This window comes from Heptranchias perlo, chromosome 1 (genome assembly GCF_035084215.1).
Source record: "Heptranchias perlo isolate sHepPer1 chromosome 1, sHepPer1.hap1, whole genome shotgun sequence".
Lineage (NCBI taxonomy): Eukaryota > Metazoa > Chordata > Chondrichthyes > Hexanchiformes > Hexanchidae > Heptranchias > Heptranchias perlo.
In genome coordinates, this window is record NC_090325.1 from 35,418,833 (window position 1) to 35,440,724 (window position 21,892).

The following is a 21,892-nucleotide window of genomic DNA, read 5'->3' on the forward strand; positions in this document are numbered from 1 at the left end:
AGTCCGTATAGTGAAGGTACTACCATTTACCAGAGTTAAGAATGCAAACTGAATAATTAAGAGCTAGTGGGGCTATTTCCCAGTGCGAAAGGTTAAGAAGGTCTTTCTACAGCTCACATATTTTCCTACAGTTCAGCCTTGCACTCAAAATGACATACAAGCTTTTTGTATTTGATTACTACAAAAGGAGAGCAGGGTATCACTGTCCTAGAAGTTACTGAGGGACGACGACAGTAACTTGTTTCAAAGCCACACAAATAGTTTGATCTGTGAACTGAATCATGTGACTGTCATCTTGGGGAGCAAGATCTTCCTGTTTGTGACTGAGAACTTGGAAGCATTAACCTGTATCCCAACAGTCCATGACAAAGTTTTCCCTTATACAGTAAATTTCCTTTCCCCTCGCCCCCAACTATCAATTTAAAATTGTGCTATATGCTTTGCAATATAGACCAGAATATTCATATTAAGATGATTTTCAGGGTCTGATGGCCTTGCAAAATTATTCCTATTCCAAAAATAAGCAGTTTTATAGCAGACAAATACCAGTCTTTCAACAACCACTGCAGTTATAAAAGATACATATACATCTATGATTCTATGATCATCTATACAAATAGTTGATTGCAGTGCAGTATAGAATTTGCTGCTATTACTGTGTAAACCATGAATTAAAAGAAACACTCCTGACCCCAAGGTAAGGCTCTTTAATGGCTTCGATTCTAGAGTTTCCACAACAATAATCTAACCGACTTGTCAAGATTAAGGCCCAGCGCAAACAGGGTGGGCAAGTCGATAAAATGGCGGATGGGGAGTTCGTGCCAGGTTTGTGACATGTTCCCATCAAAACACAGGCCGGGGGAGGGCCGCCCGCCCCAAGCAGCTGGGGGCCTGCTTTATATTTAAAAGTCACAGCCCTATAACGTCATCGGCGCCATGTCATAATTTTAACTCTGAAAACTGGGAGGCTCGCAAGGGGCCAGGCCCAGCAGAGTGGTTGGGACCGTGACTTTTTCTGAGGATTCATTGTGAGCCAGGAGCAGGAGTGCTCCCGAGCCCCACAAGGATCTTTGGGCCTCCCCGGGCCCAGCCTTCCCTCTCCACCCAGCGCTGGCATCTCCACTCAACACCACCCAAAGCATTAAGTTCATGCTGGGAACAGTTCCGAATTGCCGCTCCAGCCCGCCAGCCCCATCATCAATGTCGGGAGACATTGTTGCATTATTTAAATGAGGTTCAGGAGTTAAAATGGCCCGGGCCTCTCACACAACTCTCCCACCCCTTACTTCACCCGCCCAGAGTTTAGTAACAGTGGCTTAAATGTTTCAGTATTAAAAATGCATGCCCTCTCCAATTTCCCAAAAGTTCCAGTCGTGACAGTACATTCCAGTGCCTAGGGAAAACAGCAGCTGCTGAGGCTCATTCAGAAGCATTACAAAGCATTTTTCAGGCACGTGCAGGTAGAACATTTAAAAAAAATGTTTGATAGATTTCAAAATCTATAATGGTAGTGATTTTCAGACAGATCAAAGCTATCAATTTTAGAAAGAAAGTCTACTAATGGAATCAACAATTTGAGAATAACTACTGAAATGTATTTTTGAAGAATAGAAAGAATTTTCAAAATCCTGCGCATTGCAGTGCAATAGAAGCAACAACTAAAACAGAGACAGGATAGTGCGGCAATGTCTCAAGCTTATTTAACAACAATTAAAGCTGGAAAATGCCTCTAGCAGGGAAGCCAGACAAGACCCAGGTTTTAGCATTTTTTAAAAATGAAAATAATTGCTTTATTAATTATGACATTACAACAGGGCTAGATTACATTATGATCACAAGGTAAAAACCTTTTAATAGAATGGAGCTGTACTGTACAGTATTTACAGTGATAACTTGGCTTAGTTGTTAGCATTCTTCTGAATCAGAGGGTTCTGGTTTCAAGTCCCACTCCAAGACTTGAACACAAAATCTAGGCCGACACTTCTGTGTAATGCTGATTGTAAACAATTTTACAACACCAAGTTATAGTCCAACAATTTTATTTTAAAATCCACAAGCTTTAAAATAAAATTGTTGGACTATAACTTGGTGTTGTAAAATTGTTTACAATTGTCAACCCCAGTCCATCACCGGCATCTCCACATCACGTGCAATGCTGAGGGAGTGCTTCATTTTTGGAAGTGCCATCTTTCAGGAGATGTTGAACCAAGAACCCATCTGCCAGTTCAATGGGATGTAAAAGATTCAAAATAAATAGCACCAAAATAAACAGATTGACTGGTCATACATCTATCTGACTGTGGGATCATGCTATGCACAAAATGGCTGCCACATTTGCCTATGCAACAGTCAACATACTTCTAAGTAACATAAACCACTGACACATTTGAGAGGCATGCTGAGGTGCTATATAAATACAAGTGAATTTCAATTTAAATAATATAAAAATCATTTTTAATATAAAGTTTAAGCTTCACCAATATTAGATTTTATTCTGGATGGGCAAAGCATTTTGTTTACAAATCTTTGGTTATGACGAACATGTGTTCTTTCATTCGGGAGGGTCTGCATTGAACAGCTCCCCTGATATGAATATATAGTCACAGCTCAGACCCCATGGACTGGTTTGAGAGACGGTAAATCTCAAGGAGTTGTATTTTCCAATACTATACTTTGAATAATACAGCTTTGGAGACATCTACTGGCAATTTGGTGCTACACCAACAGCCACCTTTTACAAAACAATGCGCAATAAATTCTCCTTGTGGAACTAACTCAAAGTCCCACTGTTAAGCTGCATATTTAAGTTTCCTATTAACTATTCAGAATAGAGTAAATTTCCCATCTGGCCACAATGCACAAAAAATGGCTTTGCAATAAATTGTTACGCTAATCTAAAGGCCACCTACAATGTGGATTCTAACCTCTACTCCTACCCTGCTAATAAAGAGAAGTATTTCCCATGAAAATTATATCTATATATGCATAATGCTAAACATGTTGCGTTCTAGACATATAGGGGGTTAAATTGCGTAATGCTTGAAAACGGGTGCGGGGCGTGCAGTGCGCAATTAAGCCGTGCCCGGTCGTTGCGATGCAGGCAGCATGTTACATCAGCAGGGGGCCCTGATATCGCGAGTGGCTCACGCTTCTAAAAGGCAGCCTGCACCTCTTAAAGGGGAGGTGCATGGTGGCTGCAAGAAGTGGTGGGAGTCGTTTGTGAAGTGATTCACTGCTATAATACTTTGAAAAATGACTGCGCCTGCGAGAGAGGGTGCACCAAGGTTCTCTGATGATGCACTGTAGGCCTTGGTGCCACAGGTAGAGAGAAGGAGGGGCATCCTGTGTCCGCAGGGGGACAGGCGAGCCGCCAGACATATGCTGAAGAAGCAGTGGGAGGAAGCAGCAGGAGGTAAATGCCAGAAGCATAGCTTTAAAGAACATGGATGCAGAGCAGGAAGAAGTTCAATAATTTAACACGAGTTGTCAAGGTGAGTGAGTTCAAGTTTCAAGTGGCATATCCTACCAACTGCACCACTAGCCTCATTCACTGCTCAATGTACTACACTCCTATCACCCACCTACCAACAATCTCTTTCAATGTACTCAACCATTCAAATGATATGTTTTATCTCACCCTCACACATTATTCCTGTTGCAAGCCTCACACCCACAATTCACAGATCACACAACTGGCAGCTATTCAATTATGACAGCCACATCACCCAAACATCTTGCAGGACACTCACGTCTTTCTTGCAGAAAAAGGTGGCGCATAACTGGAGGCAGCAAGTGGCAGTGGCTACATGGAACATGAACCTGCTATCCTCTCTCAGGAGGACAGCATTCCTGCTCCCATCCTGCCACTCCTCCAGCGCCCTTGCTGTTGCCCGTCAGCCAGCCAGCCCACTCGCTGTAGAGTAATGAAACTTTATCCAAGTATAGGAAACCGCCAAAAAAAAAGTACAAATGCATTAGCAGCCAGAAGAAATAATCCAGCCTGTAACTCCTGCATATCCCTTCAAATAGCATTGGTTTGGGGGGGTCCTCCATGCTGTTTAAGTCATGTTCAGCTGTGCGAGGTTAAGACAATGTGTTGGATGGAGTGTGGAGTTCCAAAATATCAGTGGCCCCTTTAAATCAGCGTTGTGCACTGATTCGAGTCATAAAAATATATTCCACTGAGGAAAAAAGGGTGTAAAAGAAATGACAGCCATCCGTGGCTAAGTAAAGAAATTAAGGATAGTATCCGACTAAAAACAAGGACATATATGGGAGCCAAACTTAGTGGGAGGATAGAAGATTGGGAAGTCTTCAAAAGACAGCAAAAAGTAACTAAAGGATTGATTAAGAAAGGGAAGATAGATTATGAAAATAAATTAGCAAAAAATATAAAAAGATAGCAAGAGATTCTACAGTTATATAAAAAGAAAAAGGGTGGCTAAGGCAAACGTAGGTCCCCCAGAGGATGAGACCGGGAAATTAATGGTGGGAAACATGGAGATGGCAAAAATGCTGAACAAATATTTTGTTTGTCTTTATGGTAGAGGACACTAAGAATATCCCAACACTGGACAAACAGGGGGCTCTAGCGGGGGAGGAGCTAAATACGATTAAAATCACTAAGGAATTGGTACTTAGTAAATTAATGGGACTCAAGGCGGATAAATCCCCTGGACCTGATGGCTTACATCCTAGGGTCTTGAGGGAAGTGGCAGTGGGGATTGTGGATGCTTTGGTAATAATTTTCCAAAATTCTCTGGACTCGGCAAAGGTCGCGGCAGATTGGAAAACTGCCAATGTAACACCCTTATTTAAAAAGGGTAGTAGGCAGAAGGCTGGAAATTATAGACCAGTTAGCCTAACATCTGTGGTGGGTAAAATTTTGGAGTCTATTATTAAGGAGACAGTAGCAGAACATTTGGATAAACATAATTTAATAGGACAAAGTCAGCATAGCTTTACGAAGGGGAAGTCATGTCTGACAAATTTGCTTGAGTTCTTTGAGGATATAACGTACAGGGTGGATAAAGGGGAACCAGTGGACGTAGTGTATTTAGACTTCCAGAAGGTATTCGACAAGGTGCCACATAAAAGATTATTGCTCAAGATAAAGAATCACTGGATTGGGGGTAATATTCTGGCATGGGTGGAGGATTGGTTATCGAACAGGAAGCAGAGAGTTGGGATAAATGGTTCATTCTCGGACTGGCAACCAGTAGCCAGTGGTGTTCCGCAGGGGTCGGTGCTGGGTCCCCAACTCTTTACAATCTATATTAATGATTTGGAGGAGGGGACCGAGTGTAACATATCAAAGTTTGCAGATGATACAAAGATGGGAGGGAAAGTAGAGAGTGAGGAGGACATAAAAAACCTACAAGGGGATACAGACAGGCTGGGTGAGTGGTCGGAGATTTGGCAGATGCAATACAATATTGGAAAATGTGAGGTTATGCACTTTGGCAGGAAAAATCAGAGAGCAAGTTATTATCTTGATGGCAAGAGACTGGAAAGTACTGCAGTACAAAGGGATCTGGGGGTCCTAGTGCAAGAAGATCAAAAAGTTAGTATGCAGGTGCAGCAGGTGATCAAGAAGGCCAACAGAATGTTGGCGTTTATTGCTAGGGGGATAGAATATAAAAACAGGGAGGTATTGCTACAGTTATACAAGGTATTGGTGAAACCGCACCTGGAGTACTGCATACAGTTTTGGTCTCCATACTTAAGAAAAGACATACTTGCTCTCGAGACAGTACAAAGAAGGTTCACTCGGTTAATCCCGGGGATGAGGGGGCGGACATATGAGGAGAGGTTGAGTAGATTGGAACTCTACTCATTGGAGTTCAGAAGAATGAGAGGCGATCTTATTGAAACATATAAGATTGTGAAGGGGCTTGATTGGGCAGATGCGGTGAGCATGTTCCCAAGGATGGGTGAAACTAGAACTAGGGGGCATAATCTTAGAATAAGGGGATGATCCTTCAAAACTGAGATGAGGGGAAACTTCTTCACTCAGAGGGTGGTAGGTCTGTGGAATTTGCTGCCCCAGGAAGCTGCGGAAGCTACATCATTGAATAAATTTAAAACAGAAATAGACAGTTTCCTAGAAGTTAAGGGAATTAGGGGTTATGGGGAGCGGGCAGGAAATTGGACATGAATTTAGATTTGAGGTTAGGATCAGGTCAGCCATGATCTTATTAAATGGCGGAGCAGGTTCGAAGGGCCGATTGGCCTACTCCTGCTCCTATTTCTTATGTTCTTATGTTCTTATAATCTCCCTACTCTGCATGCTGCCGGCGGTAGTTAGGCACGCACCCAAAACCCTTTACTAAGATAGCGCAGCGAATTTTCGTCGGAATTATGTGCACGCAACTCAGACCCCATTTTCGAGGCTTAGTTGGCCATGTAGCGCCTAAAAAATGGGCACTAAACAAGCCCAATTTCACCCCCATAGTTTACAAGGGTTAAAATTACTTTGCTTGTTGTTACATGTTTAATATCAAATATAAAGCAATGATTTAAAGGCACCTCCAGGGATGTAGTGTGTAAAAGTCAACTGTTGAATATTTTATACAATGTTGGAAATGCACAGAAGGCTGATCAGAATTTGTATGGATAGTTTTAATATTTCAGGTGTGATCCTTCAACAACTTCTAGTGAAAAGTCACACCTGAAATGTTAAAGATAGATTACATATCTTGCTAGAATCCCTCACACTCTGAATAAAAGCATTCTCCATGCATCATAGGAGATTAACTCACTTTGATACATTCCTAGAAACCAATGCTTGACTTGCAAAAAACCATCACTATGTTATCTGTACCAGTGCTGACAGATAACCTGCTGTTCCCACTCTGTTAAAAGATAGGCACAATGACTGTGTATCAGTTTGTTTTGATTGAAATTGCAGAAACAAACCAGTTGATATTCTCCTAAGCCTTAAATGGTTTAACACTCAGCAAGGCCTGTGGGGCTGGATGGAATCAGATCCTGATGTGGCAAGAATGCTTTTATTCAAAGAATGAAGAACCCGCTTACTGAGATAGGTAATAAATCATTTTTTTTCTTCCACATTCTTCACACCACATGAGCATACCAAAATAGTACTTGGGAGGAGAGAGGGCTCTCAAGTGGAGTTTTGACATCAGTTCACAGAACAGTTCAAACAAAGACACTGTCCTGTGCAGTCACCAGCTCCAACATATAATGTTTAATGAATGCATGAGGATTAGTCCACTTGGCAGCCCTGCAAATGTCATTAATCCAGCCTAAATTTACACCACAGGAGTCTATTATTTGGCTCATCGTACCTTTCCTATCTCTTCACTGGAGTCTACTCTAAACCCATTCCTTCCATACCACTCCTTTTCACTTATTTAATCCTTTTGTAAGGAAAAAGGTATTTAGGGGAACCAGGCTCCAAAGGGTTAAACAGTCAAGGCTTTAGCTGTAACTGCTGCTTCACAAAATAGACTGCTTTTAAATTAACTTATGAGGCTGCAGGATGACTAACAGCCTTGAGCATTCTTGACACTGCAAACTAAGGGAGGAACACAACGGTATTGTCACTCCTTCAGACATACTGGAATGATGAAGCTAGCTAAAACTCACGTTATCTTCAAGGCCTATAGGGTGATTCATCAACTGCAGGGACTAAGAAACATCATGCTAAGGATAAGGAGAGGCCACAAGGCACTCTCCTGGGAAGTACGTGTTGTCCATATGATTGGGTAAATTAAGGGGATTATTGGGGAAAATACCTGACTGGATACATTTTGCTGCAGTTCGGTTCTTTTGGGGTATAACTGGGGGGGGGGGGGTTCTGAGATTTTGTTAGTGTAGAAGCGAGAGGAGCGAGAAGCAGACACACCTTCTACCCAGAATGGAATGGGTAATATAATTCTTGTTCAGTACTGTTAACTATTGCTTAGACACTTGCATGTGTGAAGTTAATAAAAGTATCACTATATCCAATTGGAGTCAAGTCAAATCTTGGACACTTTTAAATGTTACCATATGTATAAAACCCAGGATCCTATTTGCCTTTTAGTAGCCTATTCTACCTGCACTCCCAGTTTTTAAGATCTATATTTGCACCTTAGATCTCTCTATTCCTCCATTCAAGTTAAGAATCTCACCATTTGGAAAGATGTTCCTTTGACAAGATGTTTTTGCACCAAAATGTCATATTTCTTTGCATTGATCTGAATCTGCCATCCAACTGCCCACTTGGCTAACCTGTGTCCTACAAAATCAAAAGCAAAATACTACAGATGCTGGAAATCTGAAATAAAAACAGAAAATGCTAGAGAAACTCAACAAGTCAGGCAGCATCCACAGAGGTCCCAGTACAGATCCCTGGAGCATACCAGTATCCACACTCCGCGAATCTTAAAAGCGTTCATTTATTCTTCGCTTTCTGTCCCCTAGCCATCTCTCTTCATGCGGCTCTAACATGGGGGAAACACAGCAAAGTTTGCAGACAAAAACATGGTTAGCATGGTTCACTGAAGAAACTGATTTAGGAGTATATACACAGTTTAGCAGATTGAAAAAATGTCAGATGGAATTTAATATAGAGAAATGTGAGGTGATACATTTTGGAAGGAAGAATGAGAGAAATATACACAGGAGCAGAGACACTTGAGTTCCAATACACAAATCTTTACGGTAAAAGTAGGATAAGTTGATGAAGTTGCGAAAAAAGCAAATGGGATTCTAGGTTTCATTAACAGGAACATAGTGAAGAAGTAATGCTAAAATCATTGGTTAGGTTGCAGTTAGAATTTTGCATCCAGTTTTGGACACAACAACTGATAAGATCTTTTAAAAGGTGTTCAAAATTTAAGGGTTTTGATAAGGTAAATCGGGAAAAAAAAATCTATTTCCATGGGTCAGTGAGTCAGCATTTAGAGGGTGTAAATTTATCATCACCAAAAGAACAAATGAAGTGATTTGGGGAATTGTGTTTTAATGTCAACAACCATTATTTCATATTCCCTCACAGCCTTCTAAGCTCCTTTTTTGCCTTTCTACACACAATAGCTCAGATTTTTGTCCCAATACCCTTAGCTCATCCAAAACTTTGCTGCCCGTATCCTAACTCGCACCAAGTCCTGTGCTTGCTGACCTACATTGGCACCCAGTCCGGCAACGCCTCAATTTTAAAATTCTCATCCTTGTTTTTAAATCCCTCCATAGCCTCACCTCCACCTATCTCTGTAACCGCCTCCAGCCCTACAACCCGCAGAGGTCTCTGCGTTGCTCCAATTCTGGCTTCTTGCACATCCCCGATTTTAATCGCTTCACCATTGGCAGCCATGCCTTCAGCTGCCTAACACCTAAGCTCTGGAATGCCCTCCCTATACATCGGTGGCTCGGTGTCAAATTTTGTTTGGCAACGCTCCTGTGAAGTGCCTTGGGACATTTTACTACGTTAAAGGCGCTATATAAACGCAAGTTGTTGCTGTTATAATTATCATGTGTCTTTTTTTTAGACTGGACTTTTGCTCCAACATCTCTATTCATCCAGGAAACCCCAGTTTCTGACGCACCCCCTTTACCCCTGGTAGAGATGTATTTATTCTCGGATTTGAATATCTCCTATTACTGATTCATGATTGATCTGCACATTTTTTTCCCCCAAATCATTTAATCTGAACTAAAACCTCTTTCGTCCCACTGAAGTTAGCTCATTTTATAGCCAAGATTTTCCACTTTTGCGGAATTGGGGGGTATCACTTGTGTGGCAGGACTTCTTTCTGATAACGATGCATCCTTAGCTCTAGCCAATTTTCCTGCCAGACTCCCTAGTCTCCCAAAGTAAGGGCAGAGTTTTGCTACAGCAGGCTCTGGAAGACCACAACACTTGTGTTGCTAGCAGCCCCTGAACTGTTGGTAAAACACTTTTTAAAATTTTAAAATTTGCCTCCCCGGCTTTGTAACTGAAATTGCAAAGGGTTTTTTCTCTTTATAATTCAAATCCCCCCCCCCCCCCACCCCACCTTCATCACAATGGCAATGTTGGACAAATAGAGACAAACTGGCATCCCTTTGTTCCAGTGTTGTCATGGCACAAAATAATGCAAAATACATCAGATAATACATTTCCATCATTTGTATGTAGCTTGCCTATAAATGGACTGGCATATTGACCACTGCTTGTCCCTCCTGGCTGGAAATTGGAGAGATTTAAAAATGTGGCAAAGTATATTACCAGACCCAATTCCTGCCCCCACTGAATTGTACTGAAACAGCAGTAGAAGGTTTTAAAATTTCAAAGTTATAGTCACTATTCCCCAAGTGGACCTTCAGATTACTTACTTGTCCTACTTTGTTAGCCAGAACCAGCTTTAACACCGCATCCCCCTTTGTCGGGGTGTGCAACCTATTGATTAAGAAAAGTCCTAGGAATAATTCTAGAAACATTGTCCCATTTTAATCAAAAATTCAAGCCCTATCCCAGTACTGTTAACTATTGCTTAGACACTTGCCTGATGATAGAAGTAACAAACCAGAAGTAGAAGTTCCAATGCAACAAAACCAAAATTTTATTTATGGTTCCCTAAAAGCAAAAACTCCAGGAGCTTCAACTACTACTGCAGTTATAATCTAATGGAATCTTAATCCTAATCAGTTGCAGTCAACAGAGAACTTCCCGAAACAGGATTCGGGTTGGTTTTATAGTATTTGATCATCTTTTTCTGTATTTCTAGCTTTCAATCCATTCATTTATCCAGTTAATGAGTTAAAATTAAGAAATTCATGCAAGTTTACCTTCTTAGAGGAGGTGATATGTGGGATGAGAGTGGTCCAAAACTTAGGCATTCTATCCTTAATTCTCACTAAAGATCCTATTCAAGTATGGTCACATGTGTGAGAAAATATAGTTCCATCGAGTTTGCTCTTTTAAATAGACCATGTACAATGTGCATCATCGACCGTCCCCCATTTATTTACGGAGTGAATATTAACACCACTGAAGATTTAGTGGACGAATCGTAATTGCCCGTATGCGCACGTGTGTCAGCCAATGAGTTGGAGGCGGGTCGGGACTTGTGGTTTTAATTTACTCAAGCATCTCCAAACTCATGAACAAAACTACAGCAAACTGAGTCTCCCGAGTACACCAGCATTATTTCTCCAGCAAAATTCAGTGAGTGGAGGATAGTTACATAATATAAATTGCGTGTGTAAAATCAATCCCAGTTACTTACAGCAGTGCAATCTCCAGGCGTGCTTGATGAGGGAATTATCCAATCATCTCCATTGTGACCGGGACTTGTGGTGTTACTATATGCCGCTATTTATTTAACCTCCAAGAAAACTAACATTTTTTCTCCAGACCCCAAAAGAAAGAACTTGCATTTATATAGCACCTTTCACAACTTCAGGACGTCCTAAGGCACTTTACAGGCAATCAAGTACTTGTGAACTGTAGTCACTGTTGTAACATAGCAGCCAATTTGCGCACATAGCAGCCAAGTTGCGCACATCAAGATCCTGCAAACAGCAACATGATAATGACCAGATTATCTATTTTAGTGATGTTGGTTGAGGGATAAATATTGGTCAGGACACCAGGGAGAACTCCCCTGCTTTCCACTGAAATAGTGACACGGGATCTTTTACGTCCGCCTGAGAGAGACGATCCCGGAAGGACACTAGCAAAACTCTAGGGCAGTCGTCTAAAATTATAATTTGTATGTCAACTCTGAGCAGCTATAAATCCATAGACAACATTCGGATAATCTCAACAAAGGTTGGCACTATGATTTTTTGCACAATATTTGAACATCTCTACCTATATTCATCTCCAAAATCTAAGCCTTTTATAACTAGATATTCCAGGAAAGGAATCAATTCATGAAGCATCATTTTAAATTGATGAAAGTCTGCTTTGAGGTACATTGAAATATTTTGGTAACATGATCAACTCGCTGAAGTCTCAAAAGCAGCATTAGGGAACTAACATCCCAATTATAAAGCAAAATTTTTCAGCTAAATAAATTAAAATTGTTCAACCGAGTCATCAAATTTTGAAATGTGATTTAGTGTGAGCGTTCTCCTTAGATGGACTTCCAATAAGGAAACCCTCGTCCAATTTCCAGTCTTAAATGCATTCACACTTGGGGGCTTCCATTAAACAGGTATCCCTAGTCTCAGCTGAATCTTGAACGAGACGCAAATCTTGTCAGGGAGTCTTCCCCTCCTACATGTGTTCACATCCTAGCAAGCCAACTAGAATGCTAGGGATAGTTTCCTGATCAAAATATTAGATCAGAAAGGCACTTTTAATTAGAATCTGTTGTACAGATAATACACAATCTTTCTTTGGAATATATGAAGGAAATTGACCAAATTGATCCCAACAAGTTCAAATTCCTGAAAGTATAAGTTACTAATTGGAAAGTAAGATGTAAGAAGTTGTCAGCACTTTTTCACTTGAAAAAGGGCAATAGAATTGTGGAATATGTAACAAAGGAAAGCCAATAAAGTGAATTTAAATAGGCAAAGGCATTTCTAGAGAGAGGGGCATTATGTAGGATTGCAGTCTATCAAAAAAGGATGAACTTATTTTAAAAATATTTGCAATATGCCACTTATTGATATCCAACAAACATAAAATCAATTAGTGACATGGCACATCAGCTGAGAAAATCTACCACAATTAATCATGAGGAGCAAATCCCCTATTTCATGGCTTACAGTACAAGTATTGAGGAGCGGCAGCAAGAATTAGTGATCCTGCCAACTCAAGCCTTCAGCTGCCTTGGAAATGTATGTTTAAAAAAAGGTGTGCACTACAAAATAGCTTTACGTGTACTTGGGAAAGCAGCTGATCTGCCAATCCATATGCAAAGTCTGTGCGGGTGCTTAAATTTTTCCATTTCCACTCCTGGAGTAGATTTCTATGCTGACAGTGGCAGATAATGCCCTGCTGGCTATGTAACAAAACAGATGGAGGCAGAAAAATCCAACTGTACAACTGCGTTACAATCTGGATGTCGAAAGTGCCCTCTGTTGAAAATGTTGGAATCATCTATGTTACCACTACTGAAATAAAAGGTCAAAAACCACAACTCATTTGGGGAAAAATAACTAACCAATCTAGTTTGGAAACCAAGTCATACTTAGTGCCAGTGTTATAAAAAATAATGGCACTGAAGAATGACAAATCCCCAGGATCTGATCTTTTAAAACGCTGGAGTGGAAACTGCAGACGATTTAGCCATAATTTTTCAAAGCACTTTCCATTCGGGAATTATCCCTTTAGATTGGAAAATTGCAAATATAACTCCATTATTTAAGAAAGGTGAGAGAGAGAAATCAGGAAATTATAGACCTGCAAGTCTAACATCTGTTGTGGGGAAGTTACTGGAATCTATAATTAAGGACAGTGTGGCTGAGGGTTTAGAGAAATTTAAGCTGATTAGGGACAGCCAACATGGATTTGTAATGGGTAGGTCATGTTTAACGAACCTAATTGAAGTTTTTGAGAAAGTAACTAAAGTAGTAGACAGGGGAATGTTTACGGATGTAGTTTACATGGACTTCCAGAAGCCATTTGATAAGGTTCCACATAAGAGACTGTTAACTAAAATTAAAGCTCATGGAATTGAAGGCAAATTATTGACCTGGTTAGGCGGTAGAAGGTAGAGAGTAGGGATAATGGGTATGTATTCGAATTGGAAGGAAGTGGCTAGCAGTATCCTACAAGGATCTGTGCTGGGGCCTCAACTATTCACTATATTTATTAATGACTTAGATAACACAATAGAGAGCCATATATCCAAATTTGCCGATGACACAAAGATTGGTGGTATTGTAAGCAGTGTAGACAGGAACATAAAATTACAAAGAGACGTTGACAGATTACGTGAATGGGCAAAACTGTGGCAGATGGATTTCAATGCAGGTAAGTGTAAGGTCATCCATTTTGGACCAAAAAAGGATAAATCAGAGTATTTCTTAAATGGTGAAAAGCTAGGAACAAACAGATTTAGGGGTCTATGTAAACATGTAGTGGTCAGGTGCAAAAAATAATCAAAAAGGCTAATGGAATGTCAGCCTTCATAACTAGAGGGCTAGAATTTAAAGAGGAGGAAGTTATGCTACAGCTATACAAAGCCCTGGTTTGACCACATCTGGGAATACTGTGTACAGTTCTAGGCACCGCACCTTAAAAAGGATATACTGGCCTAGGAAGGAGTACAGCGCAGATTCACCCCACAATGTTACCAGGGCTCTCAGGGTTAGATTATGAGAAGAGATTACATAAACTAGACTTGTATTCCCTGGAGTATGGGTGGTTAAGGGGCGATTTGATTGAGGTCTATAGGATTTTGAAAGGAATTGGTAGGGTAGATAGAAACATTTTCCACTGGTGGGGGAGTCTAGGACAAGGGGACATAACCTTAAAATCAGAGCCAGGCCATTCAGGAGAGGAGTTAGGAAACACTTCATGCAAAGGGTGGTAAGTGTGGAACACTCTCCCACAAAAAGCAGTAGACGTTAGCTCAATTATTCATTTTAAATCTGAGATCGCTAGATTTTTGCTAGCCAAGGGAATTAAGGGACATGGAGCCAAGGCAGGTCGATGGAGTTAAGATACAGGTCAACCATGATCTCACTGAATGGCGGAACAGGCTCGAGGGGCTGAATAGCCTGCACCTGTTCCTATACTGTAGTCTTACATGGAGACAAGGCGGAACTATAAATGAGGACATTTTAAACAATGCTGCATTTTTTTTTCAATGCAAATACCGGCTACTAGGAAAATATTTACATAGAACCTTAAACTTACCTGTCGTGGTTGTTCTGTTACTCTCTGCAACTCTGATTTTACTTTGTTGTTAGGGTGATCTGTAACTTTAGTTACTGGCTGTTTGAAAATGGATGCAGTCTGTCTTATTGGCAGGGATGTGTTCAAATCTGGTTTGCCCTGCAAGTTTGAAAAAAAAAAGGAAAAAAGTGATTAAAATAGGATTGCTCTTTATACAAAATAAAATTCCCTGTCCACAATTCCTCACCACGCCCACCCCGAACAAAGAGAGGCCAATGATCTGCTCTTGGGTACGAGTAATGCCACTAACTGGTTGATGGGATGCACCCGAGAAATAAGTCAACTCTCCAGATTGATTTTTTTCTTAGAGGAAGCCAATCAGATCTGTTGTTATCCTCCCAAGATGGATTCGGCCAAGATTAGGCACTCGCTGTGTTTGAGAATCTCAAACAAGAACCATACCACCCTATGATGCCGTAACAAATAGGAATATTCCAATGGCAATACATTAGTTGAACTCATTCTCCTTGAAGACTGCAAGGAGAGTTGCATTTCTAACAAGAAATTTTAAGGCTGAAAAAAATGTAGATTACGTGAAAAGTACTTATCTTGTACAAGACTGAGTAACTAACTGTTTCATTAACCTGCACCACCAATAACCCCTGTAACTTTACCTGAACTATAAGACCAGTATACAATCTACATAGCAAAAATACACATGGAAATCATCCTTCTATATAAAAAAGCACCCATTATCAAAGATCCAACAGCCTAAACTTTCCCTTTTCCTGGTCAGGATAACATACAGGATTGTACACTTCCATGTTCTCTTTGAAGCCTAATATCACTGTTACTTCATGATCTGAGTGGATTTTGAAAAAGGGAGGGGGAAAAGGGGTTTAAAAAAGCCTATGGCAAGGTCACAAGTGTAATATTGGTCTTATGCTCATCATTGTGACAAAATTTCCTCTGCTGAAATATTGATCAGAGAAGTCTTTTTGTGTAATTCAATTGCCCCACCCCGAAACATGATTAAAACTGAAACATAGCACAGGACAGGTGGACTATATTGCACAGCTTGAATGTACATTCCAATACCCATGGGCATATGGATCGGCAATTTTGCTACATACTACAGGGGCATGGATTGCCAAAAAAATGGGTCATTATCTCATATTCCCAGTGCTTAATCTGAGATTTGTGTTCTCTCCATCCCTTTCCCCATCTTTATCTTGGTTAATCGGACGTCTTCCATCTCCTGCCCTTTTGTTATGTTATCCACTTTGCTTTCTTCCTACCCTAGTTAAAGAACTTGCATTTGTACAGTGTCTTTCATGACCTCATAATGTCCTAGAACACTTTGGAGCCAATTAAGTACTTTTGAAGTGTAGTCACTATTGTAATATAGGAAACGTGGCAGCCAATTTGCACATAGCAAGGTCCCACAAACAGCAATTAAATAAATGACCAGAACCATCTGTTTTTAGGTATTGACTGAGGGATAAAATTTGGCCACTACCAAACTACCCTGTTCTTCTTTGAATAGTGCCGTGGAACCCTTTACGGAGGCAGATGAGGCTTCAGTTTAACTTCTCATCCAGAAGATATAGAATTACATAGAATGTACAGCACAGAAGCAGGCCATCCAGCCCAACAGGTCCATGCCGGTGTTTATGCTCCACACGAGCCTCCTCCCTCCCTGTTTCATCGGCACCTCCGACAGTAGCACTGAAGCGTCAGCCTAGATTATGTGCTCGAGTCTCTGGAGTGGGGCTTGAACCCACAACCTTCCGACTTAGAGGTGAGAGTGCAACCACTGAATATAGGCTGACACCTAGCCTGACATCAAGTTCCCATCCTCCTCAGGCACTTTTCCCTCTTTGCTTGGTCTTCATATTTGTTGGATTCTTTTTATTCTTGTTTTCCCCACTCACTGAAAAAACATATCAACTCATTTGGATAGGTGGCTTTTGCTGATTTTTTTTTTTAAAAGCCACAGGTCATCATTCAGAACATATATTTTCTGCACATTTATTCTATGTTACCACGCTGTGATTTATGGCTACAACAATTATATGAACAGAATGTCAAATTAGGAGAATCAGAAATGCTCAACATCCCGGTATAATGCTATTCTTTTATATTGTTACGTGCCAATTCTAGGTTCCTCTGGTCCTCTGAACTGGAGACCAGTATTTTCCCAGTTTCTAGACAGAGTAATAGCAAGTTCTCTACTTCAGGGCTGTGGTCATATCAATCCTTAAATGTGTCATAAAAAAGACTATTTGTGACACTGCACTATCAATGTGAATAGTAATTTGTAATTCATAGTTTTTAAACAATATATGGAGATGGGGAGGGAAATTGGCGAAGGTTCCCAAAACAGATAGTTATCTCGTGGCCTGCCAGTACTCAAGCACAAAAGAATGGTCACTTGCGCCAGATAGCAGAGGGATGCCAGTGTCCACTGACCACTGAAATATACCGTAGCTCTGCAGATTTTCAAGAAAAGAGATTTGGGAGGAGGAGAGGTGCATAGGAGTAGAAAGATGCCTAAATTTGAAGAATATATTTTCTATGCTAGTATATGGACAGAAAAGCCATGCAAATATTGCTCTGCTTTTCTCCCCACTCTCCAATTCTCACACTAATTAACAGCAATGTGAAAGAGAAGTTTGTCCTAGATGCTCCCACAATATGACCAAGTTAAACTTTAATGCTCAGTCTCCTGAACTGAAAATTAGTTCTGAAGGCTGGCCAACCAGTAGGTCCCAGATCCAGAGTGCAGCATAGGAGAGCTTCATGATTTTTTAAGATATATACTTTTTAAATAGTGACAAAAAATATAAAATAGTTCATTTAATTATAAACATTAGGATGTATATGTAAAATAAATTGTGAAAATAGATTAGAAAAAGACAGTGCAAAGAATATAAGCAGTTTTTAAAAAAATATCAACTTTAAGTATATGTTTATATTACATTATTAAATAATAATCCCAAGTAGCATTATTGATGTGATAATAGGCAATCTTCTTTCACCATCAGTGAGTTGAAGTCTGGTTGACCGGCATGGCAGCTACTCGTGAGGGCTCCCACAAACTTTCCAAAATTATTGAGAAACATGTGGGGACAGACACCAAAGAAATTAATACCAGCAGAGCTACACTTAAAGGATTACAGACTCCATCGGAAGCTGTGAATATCATTTTTTAAAAATAGGATGCCGTAGGACAGTTCCACTTCCACTTCAAGAGGACTCCTACAATCCACCACTAAAACAAGGTTTCGGCATGTCCAGGTAATATTAAATTGAGCAGCAGAACTCAAGAGATCACTATCCTAGAAATTTAAAAAGCATAGCATGGGCAAAAGCTAACTTATAGAAAACATGATGGTCTAATAGAGGACAATGGAAGAAAACTAAGTCAAAAGTGGAGCAAGTACCTGTGATATTCAGTAAGTAAAAGTGACCACCGGAGTTCAAAGGAAACAAAAGAGTGAAGGAATATCACAAAGGGGCACGAGTGAAACTGTGCAGAGGAAAACAAGAGAAACAAAGGACGCCCATGAGAACTAAAGTGCCCAAACTTGAAGAAAGTTTTAAAAAAGTGAAGTGAATGTAAGATGGAGGCCATGAGGTATTTGCTGAAGATTAATTATGAAGGAGAAAGCCAGATTTAACTGAAGGGTGAAGAGATATAATAATTGTCCACTGATGAATAAGCTAAAACATCGTAACCATTCCTATGGCTTGTTCAGTGACAGACTTGGTGGTGATGTGACTGTCATTGTACCGCTGCTGTGCCTTGCTGGTGGGGTTTCTCAGAGGTGCCATGAGCCAGGTCTGCAGGGGGTATCCTTGGTCTCCAAGGAGCCAGCCATTAAGTCTGTTTTGTGCGTAGAAGAGGGCTGGGAAGTTGGATTCACCCAAAATGAAGGAATTATGAAAGCTACCAGGGAGTATGGCACTCATCTGCAGAAACTTCTTCCAGTGGTCGCAAACCAGCTGCTCATTGATGGAGTGATATCCCTCTCGGTTGCTGAACAGTCCTGGCTCATGTGGAGGTGCCCGGATTGCTACGTGTGTGCAATCAATTGCGTCCTGCACCCGTGGGAAGTCAGTCAGAAAGTGGAAACCCACTGCCCTCTCAGTCTGGCTGATGTTGTCGATGGGGAAGCTGTCGTAGTCGGAGGCTCAGCAAACAAGCCTTCCATGACATGTCATATACACTTATGTACAGATGACAGAGATCCTGGTGATGTCACCGGTGGCACCCTGGAAGGATTCGGAGGCAAAGAAATTGAGGGCTGTGATAACTTTAACTGTGACGAGCAATGCGTAGCCACCAGGCCCAGCTGGGAGCAGCTCTGCATGAAGGAGCCTGCAGATGTCTGCGACCACCTGGCGACTCAATCTGAGTCTTTGTAGGCACTGCTCCTCAGAAGTCCAGGAAGCTCACCATCTGCCTGTAGACCCTTTAACGAGGGTATTGCCTCCTGCGACCTCAGCCCTTACGTTGGACCCCTCTCTGCTCTTCTGCAGGTCCTTGTGACGCACCTCTGTCTTGTGGAGCTACAACTCCCAGAACTGCGCGCCGTGCCTGCCGCGGATGTTGATGTGCCTCCTCCTCAGATGTACTGCTGAATAAATCCATTGCGCCCCTCATCCTGATAACGACCGTTTGAGAGAGTCCAAAAGGTACGTAAATATGTCTGAACACAAGAATGCTGAGTGTGCACAAAGAAATCTCAGTATAAACACAAAGAACTCCCAGCCAAAGGTTTGTTTGAGAGAACTGATTGCCCTGCTTGCAAAAACACACTTTTTCTTCACACATCAATCACTGGTTTAAAGGTCCAAATGGGTGCCAGCTGCAACCTCGCCTCTGTTTCCATGGAGTGTTTGAGGCCACGGGAGACGCGTTCAGAAGCAGTTAAAATGGCTGGTGTAACTGAATACACAAAAATGTAACATCCTTAAGTAGTTTAAATAGCTCAAATGGCCCTTTAAATATCATCCCGTGGCTTTAAGTGCCGGCAGGACCTCTGGGTTTCAGAAGTACGTGCGCACCCAGATGCGTTTGGGTCAAACATGGAAGTCGGCGGGCTGGAGCCACACTCCCAAAACCGACAATTTTCACTGCCTACCTGCCCCAACCCACCCGTTCTTCGGGGTTAAAATTTACCCCAATATCTATACAATGGAGTGTTTTCCCCTCAAGCACTGGAAACAGTCAGCAGATTTGGACACTACTCCCTCTACCTCTATACCCAAATCATTTATGTACACAGTGAACAGAAGCAGTCCAACAAAACACTGGGACACTGCTACCCATTTCTAACCCTTTCCCTTGACTCCTACCTGTTTCCTCCCTTCTAACCAGTGATTAACCTAATTTGCTGCCTTCTCCTGAATTCCATACACTTAATCTTCTCCAAAAGTGTTCTATAAGCTGTTTGAGTATCCAGATCCTACAATTCCAAAAGTACTTTCCATGAAAAAACGGCCAAAGAATCTCAAATGGTGACAGGGGCACAGGTCCAAAGCAGTAAAAAGTAAATTTAGGACTGGTGTTAGAAATGTTTCTTTCCCCAAAGAGTGATCAATGCATGGGATAGACTTCCAGGAAAAGTAATGGACATGAACACCGTGGAATCTTTTAAGAAACAATTGGATGTTGAAATGGAGAGACTTTAGGATCTTTCTGGGTAGATGAACTAAAATGGACCAAATGGCCTTCATGATCCATAACTATCTTGAGAACTGAAATCACAAAAAAAAACTAGCAACTAAAAACACAGAATTCCTGGGAACTGGCCAGAGCTCGATTCAGTCAGGATGAATCAGTGTCTAAGGATTTGTAAACTAAAATATGTCATTTGGACACCTACATATTACATTTCCAAGAAGATCAAAATTATGATGACCCTTGGGTTACACGTTCATAGTATCATAGTATGTTACAGCATAGGTGGCGGCCATTCGGCCCATCATGCCTGTGCCGGCTCTTTGAAAGTTATCCAATTAGTCCCACACCCCAGCTTTTCCCCCATAGCCCTGTAATTTTTTTCCCTTCAAGTATTTATCCAATTCCCTTTTGAAAGTTATTATTGAAACTGCTTCAGGCAGTGCATTCCAAATCATAACTCTTTCCATAAAAAAAACGTTTCCTCATGTCGCAGAGATACGGACAGATTAGGTCAATTATAAACAAACTGCAATTTTAAAAAATTACCCCACAGGCTCAGATCAGGACAATATAATTTCTAAAGTATGAAATTTTAGTTATGTTAATACACTTCTCTTAAATGAAATTTGCTTAATTCAAATTATCTGATAATTCAATTTTTTATTAGCACCAAATCCCCAGTAGGCCATGTTATTTACATTGCTTAATTCAAATGATAACTTTTTACTTCACATCGCTAGAAGACTGCAGCCAGGTGGACTATAAATTTTCCTGAGAAATGTAAAAACTGTGGTGTTAAGTTGATAATGCTGTGCCAGCATTCACAATAGTCTTTTAAGCCTGTAGAGGGAGGTCTTGGTTTACAAAAAACTTGAAAGCCAATTAAAGCTTGGCCCTACAAAGCATTAGATTAATATGGAGAGAGACGTGCAAATACCAAGGTTTGTGCAGAACAAATGTAACTCAGCTAATTACTGCTATATCAGCCTCCTTCCAATAAACAGCAAAACAGCCTCCTTCCAATAAACAGCAAACCATTCAATTCCAGACCTCATCACAGCCTTGATCCAAACATGGGCAAAAGAGTTAAATGCAAGGAGGCAAGTGTAATTGCCCTCGGCAGTATTTGATACTTCGGCACCATGGATCCTTAGCAAAATTGAGGTCAATGGAGTTCAACGGGAAAACCGTCCAGTGGCTGGAGTCATTCCTGACGCACAGAACGACGGACATAGTTGTCAAAGGCCAATCGTTGTAACCCCAGGCCACCGCTGTCAGAGTTCCTCAGGGCAACATCAGGAGTGGGGTTATTCTCTGATGATGCTACAATGCTAAGCTCTACAACTCCTCCAATAATCATACAGCCCATGCCAGCCTACAACAGAATCTAGACAACATTTACGCTCTGACAATTA

The 21,892-nt window shown here is 41.0% G+C and overlaps 1 protein-coding gene across 1 annotated transcript in view; it reads right to left on the reverse strand.

Moving 5' to 3' along the window:
* Positions 1-21,892, reverse strand: part of mbd2 (methyl-CpG binding domain protein 2) — a 126,973-nt gene that overhangs the window by 71,772 nt on the left and 33,309 nt on the right. The window contains exon 3 of the mRNA XM_067983635.1: positions 14,807-14,944. Within this exon, the coding sequence (XP_067839736.1) occupies positions 14,807-14,944 (138 nt within the window). The remainder of the gene's footprint in view (positions 1-14,806; positions 14,945-21,892) is intronic.